Here is a 12,137-nt window from a genome sequence, read left to right on the forward strand (position 1 = left end):
ATAAAATACTAATATTAAAGCTAGGTGACGATTCCAACTTCTAGAGCATCAATCGAGCTTCTCCGCGCTCAGGTTGCCTCGGCAACTTGGGAGAGCGCCCGCCTCCGGCCCGCTCTTCGCCCGCCTCCCAGGACCCCTACTTCCGCCCCAACCTGCAAGCTGGGCCCTGGGGTCCTGCTGTCTATTCCTGTGCCTGACTGAAAATACAGAAGAAAATAACTGCAATTAGAAGAATATTCTTTCCAAACGATCCGCAATTTTGTTTCAGAGATATACATGCAAAAGCAGTAGCTATCTGTAACTTGTAGGCTCCGCCCAGCGTGAGCATCTGGACCCGATTTTCAGGCAGTGCCTTGGACAACAGCAACCTTCGAGGACCCCAGCTTGCGGAAGGAGACGTGGGCCTAAGTGGGGCCAGACGCCGCAGAGGGAGTGGGCCTAGACGCCGCGGAGGGAGTGGGCCTGCTGGACGGAGTTGGCGTGCGGTTTGTGTCCAGACCGGCTGCACCATGTAAGTGTTTGCTTTCCACCCGCCCCAGTCCCCGGTCCCGCTGCCCGACCTTAACTCTCCCTCTCTCTTCCTCAGGTCGAAGGTTTCCTTTAAGATCACACTGACGTCGGACCCGCGGCTGCCGTACAAAGTGTGAGTAGCTCGGTCGCGGGGGGGTAGGGGGGTCGCTCTGGGCTGGGCGATGTGAGCCTTCCCCGCAGGTTCCACACCAACGGTCCGCGTTCCTTTCCTCTCTCCCCGCAGCTTCCCACATCCCACTCGAACTGAGATATCCTATAAGTGTCAGCCTGCCCAGGCGCGGGGCTGTGCGGGTGTGTGTGATGGGAACGTTGCTGGTGATTTGCGATCTCTCTTTGGGGGGGTGATGGAGCGGGAGGAGGTGTGGACGGGGCTCTGGTGATTTGCTGGCATCCTTAAAACAGTCTCAGTCTGCTCGTGATGAGACAGGCCTTTCACCACTTTGACCAGCTGTTAGAGGAAGTAAGGGAAAGCTTCCCAGTCCAGGTTCCGAAATTACTAGAAGAGTGAGCCTCCTGATACTCGTTGAGTGTGACTCACTCGATAGTTGGGCTTCACGAAGTAGAGAGATTACTCCCTCTCTCATCTTTGATTTCGCCCTTTACATTGGATTATTTTCATCAACGTGTAAGTTGGCTCTAGGAAAAAAGAATAAGAAGGAGGGAGGGAGAAAGATGAAGGAGTAGAGCAGCCTCGGTATCTATAAGAGTGCCTGGAACGTGGTACCAGTTCACTCAGTATGTGTTGACTGAGTGAATTTAGCAGCACACTTCTAGCTCAGTGTGTGTGTAGTTGTATGTATGTATAATTTGTGTACGGGTATGTGTATATAAAACAGACATAACACATGTATGGGTGTGTCAGGGTAATTACGTTATGTTTCCTATTCAAAGTAATGGTATCTAGTATTTGGGTACTAGTAAAAGCAACTCTGAGATTTGTGGGAAAACATGCTTTAACTTTTTAAGACCACTTTTCACTTGTCAGGCAGGTAAATACACACTTCGATAGAGAAATTTTCCTTGAGTTGCTAATAGTTGAATTCTAGAAAAGATGTTTCAGTCCTGGATTTATTCAGGGGGAATGTCCGAGTTTTTATTGTTTGTTTTGTTTTTTTGTTTGTTGATAGATTCCCTGTTGGTATTGCTACTTGGTTATAGAAACGTTGAAATCAAACATTCTCTTTCATATACAGGATGCGTTAAAAAGCACCTTTGACTCTTTCAGTCTAATTCCAGTCTTTCGAGTCTTACTTCCCACCTCTTCCCCCTCACCCCACCCCCAGCTCCTTACTACCACCACCACTTAATCAGAGTTTCAGCCATCCTGTTCCCAGATTGACAAGCAAGTCTTTTTGGATTCTCCCTGTCTGGCACACGTTTTCTTGTGTGCTTCTAATGTAGTTTCATGACTACCACTTCCTGACAACATCCTTTAATGATCAAAATTTCACCTCTGAGACAATTTCTGTGATGATCTAGGGAGTTCATTTCACCCTTCCCTAGTGTCCTATAGAAACTTTGTTTTTATTCTTTATAATAACGCTTGTCATGTTATGCCATAGTTCTGTTTATGTGAAATATTTATTAAAAAAACAAATTTTGCCAGTAATTTACTTTAAAAGTTCACTTTAATATGCAGGATAGTTCCTATTTTTTCAAAACACCAATATAATGTAAGCGTAAGTTTTACAAAATGATGTGACTGGCAAACACAAGAGCTTCAAACCTAGATAAGGTTTCTGGAGTTGCAGTAACTCCCAGTCCCTGGGCAATTTTCTGCCAATTAGAACATGCACTAAAATATGTTTTTATTTTCTGTTTTATTGGATTTTCTTTGGACAGTCTCACCAATTTAATATGCAGATAGAAACTTATGTTAATGAATATCAACATGGCATTTAATTATACGATACAAGGACATTTCCAGTCTCTAGTCCAAAAGTGAATTGAAACCCCAAACTTTTAGAAGTTCTCCTCTAGAGTTTTAGGACAGTGAGTCTCAGGTTCTAAACTATAAATAAACTACAGAAATACTTGCAAAGTACTGTTCCCAGCTTTGTAGACTTTTACATTGCCAGTTTATTAGATACTTTTTCATCAAATGGCTATCCTTTAGAATTTTGTTTTTCTCTCTTTTTATTCCATATAAAAAAGGAAAGGGAAAAAAATGACATCAATTTTCACTCTTTAGCAGTATTTGGGGGGAGTGGAATAGGGCAGCTGAGAAATCTATTAACACTTTCCTTACTGAAAGTCACTGTAATGTGCTGTGTCAGATATAATGATTTTTATATTCAGCAATACATCTGTAGACTAAGTGAGGGGATGGTACATACACCTGAGGGTGTTACATAGTAGTAGTTGGTATTAAGTCGTTAGAGAACAATACAGTGGTGACAAATAGAGAAGTTTCAAAGAGAAATGTTAGCTTTCCCTACTTTGAAAGAGGATCTGTTTTTCTATCTTTAATCATAGTAATTTATTTTACATTAGGATTCTTATTTATCTTATTTTTTTAACTTATTTCTGTGTCTTTGAGTGCTTTCTTAAGGTATAATGTCAATTATTTTTTAATGTTTAAGTTGGAAAATTGATGCGGATTGACTGTTTATTGGTGCTCTTTAATATACTTGCCACTGTACAGGTCAGTTAACAGAATCACACATCACTCTCCGAAATGTTTGTATTGAGTGAGCCCATTTTCAAATGACATAAAGGTGGAAGATCACTTAACATTTTGCCATAGTAAACATACTCATTTTCATCAACTTGGACTACTATTTTAGACTTGATGATTGAAAGTTCACAGAAGGCTTCGTGAAAAGACTTATGATCTGATGATGCTTCCCAGGTAGCCTCTTCTTCTAATGAAAATGATCACATTCTTGCATGGGATGAACTGGAGGCGGCAAAGTGTACTGAAGACTGAGGAGAGATTCAACTTTTTGAAATCCATCTCTAGAAACAAGAAGCAACCTACACGCTAGACCTGTTTGTATCAAAGTATGAAGCATGTACAAATCCACACCTATGTAGGTTATTCATTTTCAAGTGGAGCTGAGGGCACCATCTCAGCAATAAGGCTAATAATTGCTTTCTTTTTTCGTAGAGTTAATGAACATAGTGTGCAATCATAATAGCCAAGCCAACCTCAGACTCAAAAGACAGCTTTGTCAATAGCCGAAATAAGTAACAAAGGACCTGAAAGAAAAACTCCGCCTTTTAAAAGATTCTTTTTAATTCTTGCAGACTCAGTGTTCCTGAAAGTACACCTTTTACAGCAGTCTTAAAGTTTGCAGCAGAAGAAGTAAGTATAGAAATTGGAACAACCTGTAGAGAGTGCAGTTTAGTGACGTGTCTCAAAAATCTGCATGCATCTTGACCCACCACTACCACATGGGTTCATTATTGGGTTTATGCGGTCAAAAACTTAAGCCTCACTTATAGATAAAAGTAGAGTGAAAGTTGAGACTCACTGATAAAAGAATGACTTAAACAAATTGGCACATCTATTTAATGTAACCATTGAAAATTATAAGGAGAATTTTTATTGAAATTGAAAAGATAGTGATGATATGTCAATTTTTTAAAAAAACATTATATAACACTGTAATCTGTACGCCTGTGTTTTTACTAGCTTTGATTCTAGAAGTACAATTTTAATATATATTTATCTTATTTTTCAAATTTTCTCCATAAAGCATGTGGACTGTCAGTAAAATTTATTTTTTTTAAGAGTGTTTTTAAAGATATGTTTGGGTTTCTGTTTTTAAGAAATAAAATTTTTTCATCAGAATTTTTTATCAGAGGCATCTGTAAAGTAGCTCTTTGGACTTGACAATTGGAAGAGAAACTTGGTCTGGTGGAAGTGACCTGAAAATGTGATTCGGGAGACTTAGCATTCCTCTTTTAACTGTGTCATTAATTATTTGTTTGACATGGGGCCAGCCCACGAATTTCTCTCTTCCTTAAATTTCTTAATGTGTAAAATGGGAATAGTTAATGCCTACCCTTCCTACCTGATTAAGTGATTTTGTGTAAAAATATAATAGCATTTACTAAAATTTTGTGAAGTTAAAGGTGCAGTGCAGGTACAGAGTAACCCAACTCAGAATATTTCGTTCGAAATCTTACAAGTTTACAGTCACAGAAAAAAATTTAGTAATTAAATAAATAAGAAACCGGCTTAATCCGTAGTCCGGCCCTGTACTTAAGGAATTAATTGAACATCAGCCAGCCTATTAGTGCTTCCGGCTCCTTATAAACAAGTGTCAGGAACCACTGCCATCGTTCATCACTCATTCAGAGTTAAACTGAAAAGTGGTATTACTTGCTTTATTGTCAATTTTGATCTATCCTTCATGCAGAAAGAATAACTAAAAAGAGATGGGGAACAAATCTGAACACAGCATCATTACTTTTTGCTACACAGATCACTTGGTTGAAATACTCCTTGTTTGTGGCCTAGCAGGTTCCACAGATTCCAATTTAAGAAGTAGATCTCTTCAAGCTATAATTAATATTTATTATTAAATTTTGTAATTATTTTATAGTGTGTCCTTTTACAAGGCAAAGGCATTGTTGTGATCTGGGTCTTCTAGTAAAGCTTGTGAAAATCCTAACAGACGTGCAACAGAAAATGAACAAACTTCACGCAACCACATGTATTGATTAAGGTTTTAGTGTACCTTTTAATTATAATGAATCACGAGTGATACACACTTAGAAAGGATATAGCTTTAAGGCAGCAGTGAGAAGGCCTTTCACAAGATGACATTGTAGACTCTTCCAGTAAGAATAAGATTTGATTTAAGAAACCAGAAGTCCGTGGATATAAATCCCTAGTAAAATTCTCTTAATAAAAAATAAAATCCCCCAGCCTATGACTGGGAATTAATTTAACTAAAGAACGAGTTGTCAAAGCCTGAAAGAGCCTCTTAACATCCTAAATTATAAGACATATGGGATATGAGATAGAAATGAATGACAACTGAGGAACATAAAATGCACTTTGCATCTGGGAAAAAACGTGTCAGTACTGTAGAAAGAAGTGGTAGTTACTGTATGTACATCACTGGTTATGCTTCCCCACATGTCAGTTTAACCATTGCTGCTACATGCTGGAAAAGGAAGAAATTATGTCTGCAGTTGCTTTTGATTTTTAATGTCACAAAATATGTTACCACTAAGAAAACGCATAACTTATCTTAAAATGGACATAACTAAGAATAACAAATAGAAACTTTGTCATATTCAAGTTTTAGAAATCTGAAATTGCCTATAATTAGGTTTTTTTTATTTAGATTTTTGATAAAATTTTAATAAGTATTACAACCTCTATAAAAACTTTTGAAGTATTTTTAAATTTATTAAAGTGCATTTTGAAGTTACTTTAAATTAGGTTTATTTAAAATTTTTAAAACTTTAAAAGGACATTTACACTTAAGAATGTGCCATGTGAACAGTAAAATTATTTGTTTTTTAAGTACATAAGCCTGTAACAAGTAATTGTTCTTATGCATAGTTAAGTTCTTATTTTAAAACTTGGTTGCTCAATTCATAAATTAAAATAAGCTTTTAGTTGTTTTTCTCAACTATGATACGTGACCACTATAAATACCGAGAGCAGCATTTCCCAGAGAGAGTGTTTTCCCCGGACCACCAGAACCACCAAAAAAAAAATAATAATAATAATTAAAAACTGGGAGCAGTGGCCCAAAAGTATGGGAAACACATTATTGACTGTTTTTTTGCCTGGAGTTAAATAAACTATATTAGCCTCATATTAAAGGATTTTGAAAAGACTAGTAGTTTAACTTAATGTTTTCCAAACTTATTTAATCACAAAACTCAACTATAATATTTATAAAGTTAGTCCATGGCATAGAAGTGCTTAATTAATATTTGTTGGAAGAATGAACTGTGAGGACATGAACACACTTTGACAAATACTGGTCTCGAAAGCATTAAGAGGAGAATTCTACCTTTTAGCTACCGATAAGTTCCATACCACATTTCATTGATTCAGAAAGCTCTTCTTTTTACATCTCAGTGGAGTCTTCCTGTCATGCTTGGCCATGTGACAGTTACGTAATTGTCTAGCTGACATCACCTGCACCTACTTGTACTTAGAGGTATTTCCTGGTGGCATAATTGGACTGTTGCAGTCCCATGAGGTTTAAGTCAGCAAATCATTTAAGGAGAACTTGAGGAAGGAATATGAGCCTTGGTTGGCCTCCCATTAAACACAAGAGAACATTTGTTTGAACTTACTATTTCCACAGAGAAATTTGAGGAATATTCTAAGCAGTTGCTTTGCTTTTATTTTTGCTTATGCCTGAGCGTTATATATGACAAAAGTAAATCATATCTAAGTCTGAAAGAGTAAACATTGGGTCATAGATTCATTGACAGTGTTTTTTTTGTAGTGCATAAAAAAGATGCATTTTACAATGTATGGTGTCCTAGATACAATGAAATGCAGTGTTTAGAGAACAGTGTTGTCCTTTAAAGATAAAGCAAGTTATAGTGTTCTTTGATGATGTTACTTATCCTAAAGATAAATCACATTTTAGAATTATAGAGTTGATTATATGTACCCCATCCTTGCTACCCATCTTTTGTAGTTAATATTATATATATATGTATTTTTAATCTTTTACTCCCTTTTAGTTTAAAGTTCCTGCAGCAACAAGTGCAATTATTACCAATGGTAAGAATTCATTTTAAAACTATGTATTAACTTTGAGTTACAGAAATTGTTTAAAAGAAACCAAATTAGTTAAAATTGACTTAAATATAAAAGGCTAAAACTTATATCAAGATAAATGATATACTTAATTGTAAATATTAAATCAAAGTTATTGTTCATAATTGTCTCTTTTCAGTTTTTTTGTGCTTTTGTTATATAGTACAGCACTTTATAATATTTTGTGTCCTTATAACTTCATGACAAATTATTATTTAAAATAACTTGTCATTTTATTTAATAAGGGGTTTTTTGGGGTTTTTTTTAATAAGTTATATTGGTAAATGCTTTTAGAATATAGGAAGCTAAGCAGGAATGTACCTTTGCTATACCTTGTTATTGCTTTCCTGATAGAAAACAATTTCTTATAGACTGCAATAATGAGGATTTTATCCAGTTAGATATATAAATTAAATTCTGAATATCGTAGGATACTACTAATAATTAAGTTTGATGGAACTAGCCCTATGAGAAAATACTGAAACAAGATGACGAATAAAGATTGGAGGGAAGGCTTATTATCTTTCAAGAATGCAAAGTAATATTCACAGGTACTGGTGAGTGGTTCGTTAGTAGTTAAGACAGACTAAAAGAAGGTAGCTTTTTTTTTTAATGTTTTATTTATTTATTTTTGGCTGCATTGGGTCTTCGCTGCTGCACACAGGCTTTCTCTAGTTGCTGTGCGTGGGCTTCTCATTGTGGTGGCTTTTCTTGTCGCGGAGCATGGGCTCTAGGTGCGCGGGCTTCAGTAGTTGTGGCGCGCGGGCTTAGTTGCTCCGTGGTATGTGGGATCTTCCCGGACCAGGGCTCGAACCTGTGTCCCCTGCATTGGCAGGCAGATTCTTAACCACTGCACCACCAGGGAAGCCCAAGAAGGTGGCTTTAATGTGCAGTAAGTAGTATGATTTAGTTTAGATATGACAGAATTTCTTATTCTGAAACATTCTGCATGCTGTCACATTGAAGTGTGTTTGTATTTAGATGAAAGCTACCTTAACTTTTCTGGAAAGTTCTAAATTCACAAATGAATAGCTATTGGGAAAGTGCTTTGTAAACTTTTATCAAGTGTCAGTGGAACTTACATTACTACGTGGGCTCTCCAGCCTTAGGATTTGATGCCTCAGAGCAATATTAAATGATTAATGACATACCTAAGGTATTTTGGCTTTATTTTTCACTGGATGTGGCAAAATAGTATAAAAACTATCTTCTTTGTAAAACTTACCAGGATCATTGTGTTGACAGATGTTCTTGTCTAATACAGCAATATGTGTGAATACATAATAGTGAGAGATTTCAACAGATAACTCACCTGACAGATTGTCATTCGTGTTCTCAGTATAACTGTTTGGCTTATGCCTGTGTACACAGCAGCACTTTTTTGGCATAGTTCTTGTTACTAGTAAAGCCTTTTAGCTTTAGAAATAACTTAGATGATTTTACAACTTATTTTCTAGATGGAATAGGAATAAATCCTGCACAGACTGCTGGTGAGTATCTATCTGAAATCCATGGAGGTGTGGTGAGGCTATATTTATCAATTGATACTGAATATTTAATTCATTCTCATTAGACTTGATAGAATTTAACAAAGGTAATAGTTGATTTTTAGGGATTGTATAGCAGTCTTTACCTATGTGTGTAAGTAATTTGTTTCTTTCTATGTATCAGTTATGTATGCTTTTGGCTACAAGAAAGAGAAAACCTGACCAATAAGCTTTAAAGGTATTTTAATACATGTAACAAAAAGTCTGAATATTGTGCTCTTACGGGAATAATGATTTTGAACTACGTCGTAAGGTAGTTGTGAGGTAGTACATGTAAAGTGCTTAAAAGTTTGCATTATTTATAGTAAGCATTCAATAGGTGCTGGCTATTATTATTTTAAAGAAGTACAGTCATTTAAATTTCATGGGGCCTAGTCTACACTCAGAGTTTCAAGCTGTTAACATTATACAGTGCCAAATATTGATGTCCTAACAAGCAGGAAGGATAAAAGTAAACTTTTTAACAGACAGTGTATATTTGTGTTAGATGTACCTCCCTTAGCTTATAGTCTAATTATAATATTTTGAAATTAATCATGATTTAATATAATGTAACCTCAATCTTGAGAAGTAGTTATTTTTAAACTATTCTAAAGTACTTCTACAAAATTATATTGTCCTCCTAGGTCCTGGGCTTGAAATTTAGCCATACAGCAAATGAAGAGGAGTTTTAAATAATTTCTTTTTACATAAATCAGTTGTTTTAAGTATATAATTTTATTAAATTAAAAAGGCTATTTTTTGAGAATCATGAGGCATTTTGTTGTATAGATGCCTTTAAACTTAGATTTAAAGGCTTTCCTTTTCCTACTCTAGAAATGCTTGGTAGTTATATTAATTTGAATTACTGCTTACTCTGACATGTTGCTTGTTGGATTACCCTATAAAATTGAATTGTGGGTATCACGAGGTGTGAAGAAAATCTCAGCAGGCAACACAGACCCAAAGTAGGTCAGGGTTTCTAAACTTCTGTCACTTGGGGTAGATTTAGATTTATTATTTTTCCTGCCCCTCAGTATTTTATTGTATATTAAAGTGAGTATTGATGGTTAAATTACCTTATGTTTTATTTGATGATTGGTTTTGGTAGTAGTTCTTTGGGTAGTGTTCTTATTTAAAATTTTCAAACATTTGTTTTGTTGTGAAGATGTGAGAGGAGTAGGAACAAGACTTAAGCCTGGACTCGGGTTCTAATGATCTTTGAGCTTTGTACCCACTTGATGCTCCTTTGTTTCTTTTACATAATAATTGTTGAAATGTTAAGATAGTGTGTCGTTTTTTAAATACCTAACTTTTTGTTTTGTTTGTATAGGAAATGTTTTTCTAAAGCACGGTTCAGAACTGCGAATAATTCCTAGAGATCGTGTCGGAAGTTGTTAATATCTGCTGCTTGGAACATAAAATCCCCTTCCAGAATAAATATTGGTATTGTTATTGTTGTAAAATTGGAATCAGGCATTTGAAATCCTATGAAGACACCAATAGTTGATGAAGTAATGAAAGGTGACTGTCTGTCCCTTCTTATTATTCACGCTCTTCACGTGAAGAGGGGCGGCTTCTGCGTTGAGGGTGTCATCACCACGGAAGATCACATTACTACCTCACAGCACACACAGGTAGTTCATTGGGGGTAAATGGATTATCCAGCTGTGTCTTATAACTGGAGGATACTTCTGATCATTCTTTCTGAGAACATTTGGAAAATTAAAGTTTACTGAATCTTCCTGTTTGTCTTTGAGTTAAAAATGTAAAAAGATTTTCAATCCGTACGTGGTAGTTTGCTTGATAGCATCTGACCTGCAGACACAAAAATAGTTGAATTCTTCATTATATATCGTTTATGATAAAGGATCACATCAATGAATAACTATCTTTTTATCATTTAGCTTGTTTTGAAGTTTCAGACTTCTGGAGTTCTTATAAATTTTAATTTAAAAATCAAAGATCCAAAAATTGAATTTTCGATCTAGCCCATTACGTGTAACATTGGTATCCCACGCCAAAGAGTTTAATTGAGATTAAAGTAGAAGCATCAGCTGCTGAATTATGCATTCCTTTATTGATCTCTTTTTTAAAAAAAACTTTAAAACAGGAATCTTCAAGAAACCATCTTTTTGAGGATAATATTTCTAAATAGTGTTCAGGGAGAAAGTATTGTTGTAAAGAGGATCTGACATTCACAACAGAGCTCAAGGAAATGCTAATTGAAATGATCACTAATTCTACTTACTGAAGACCCAACATTTAAGGAAGTGTTAAGATTAGTTACTGGAGTGAATAAGAAGCTAGGAAAGGAAGATGGGGAAGCCCAGATGACCAGGCTTCTAGTAAGAAGGAAAGAGGGCTTCCCTGGTGGCGCAGTGGCTGAGAATCTGCCTGCCAATGCAGGGGACATGGGTTTGAGCCCTGGTCTGGGAAGATCCCACATGCCGCGGAGCAACTGGGCCCGTGAGCCACAACTACTGAGCCTGCGCGTCTGGAGCCTGTGCTCCGCAACAAGAGAGGCCGCGATGGTGAGAGGCCCGCGCACCGCGATGAAGAGTGGCCCCCGCTTGTCACAACTAGAGAAAAGCCCTCGCACAGAAACGAAGACCCAACACAGCCATAAATAAATTAATTAATTAATTTAAAAAAAAAAAAAGGGAAAGAAAAATGAAGGGGAGCAGAAAGCTGTAACAGAGTGTCACAGAGAAGGCCAAACTGGATAGACAAAACTGCAGCGGCTATGTTGGGAAGAACTGAAAGGAAAATAAAATACTTGACATTGTTATAAGGAGCAGAAGGCAATCAGAGAAAGCAAAGCAGAGGCCTTGTCAACATACAGGTTTCACAATTCCCCATAAAGAATCTAAAGAATGACGTGCATAAGGGAAGATTTTGTTTGACCTTATACAGGACATCAATATCCATGCACATCTTGAAAGGTGAAACGAAGGCTCGTAGTGATTGAGAACCAGTGCTTGACTTGCTGTATTCTAGATGGTAAGCTCTGGAGGCAGGCCTGGTATCTGTCTTGCTCTTTCTAGGCCTGGAAATGTAGGCCTTCAATGAATATGTGTAGAATTATTCATGAATAAAGTATTTCTAAAACCAATTTTTATCTAAGTGCGCATAGGCTCTAGGTTCATTGGGAAAAAAATAATGCAACAGAATCAGTATCCGAAAAGTAATATTGGTTAAGTTTAAGGAAGTAACTAGATATTGTTCATATATTTGACAAATGAACAGCAGGATTCTGAATTGTAAGCGGAAAAAAAATTGTGCTGAGGTAGTATGTTGCTAATGTTTGGGGAATTTTTTATTTTTATAAA

At 36.4% G+C, this 12,137-nt stretch overlaps 1 protein-coding gene across 3 annotated transcripts; it reads left to right on the forward strand.

The window, feature by feature from the left end:
- Window positions 1-358: 358 nt before the first annotated feature.
- UFM1 (ubiquitin fold modifier 1) lies at window positions 359-11,920 on the forward strand. Of its 3 annotated transcripts, XM_082365754.1 has the most exons (7): window positions 359-511; window positions 587-643; window positions 3,781-3,838; window positions 7,204-7,243; window positions 8,737-8,769; window positions 8,951-9,004; window positions 10,139-11,920. In XM_082365754.1, coding segments are annotated over exons 1-6 (228 nt in total). In that variant the 5' UTR covers window positions 359-509; the 3' UTR covers window positions 8,989-9,004; window positions 10,139-11,920. The 3 variants fall into 3 exon arrangements, with proteins under 3 accessions (XP_082221880.1, XP_082221879.1, XP_082221881.1); XM_082365753.1 differs by lacking the exon at window positions 8,951-9,004; XM_082365755.1 differs by lacking the exons at window positions 8,737-8,769; window positions 8,951-9,004.
- The last annotated feature ends 217 nt before the right edge of the window (window positions 11,921-12,137 follow it).

Source organism: Balaenoptera borealis (assembly GCF_965194805.1).
Source record: "Balaenoptera borealis genome assembly, chromosome: 18".
In the NCBI taxonomy this organism is placed as follows: Eukaryota; Metazoa; Chordata; class Mammalia; order Artiodactyla; family Balaenopteridae; genus Balaenoptera; species Balaenoptera borealis.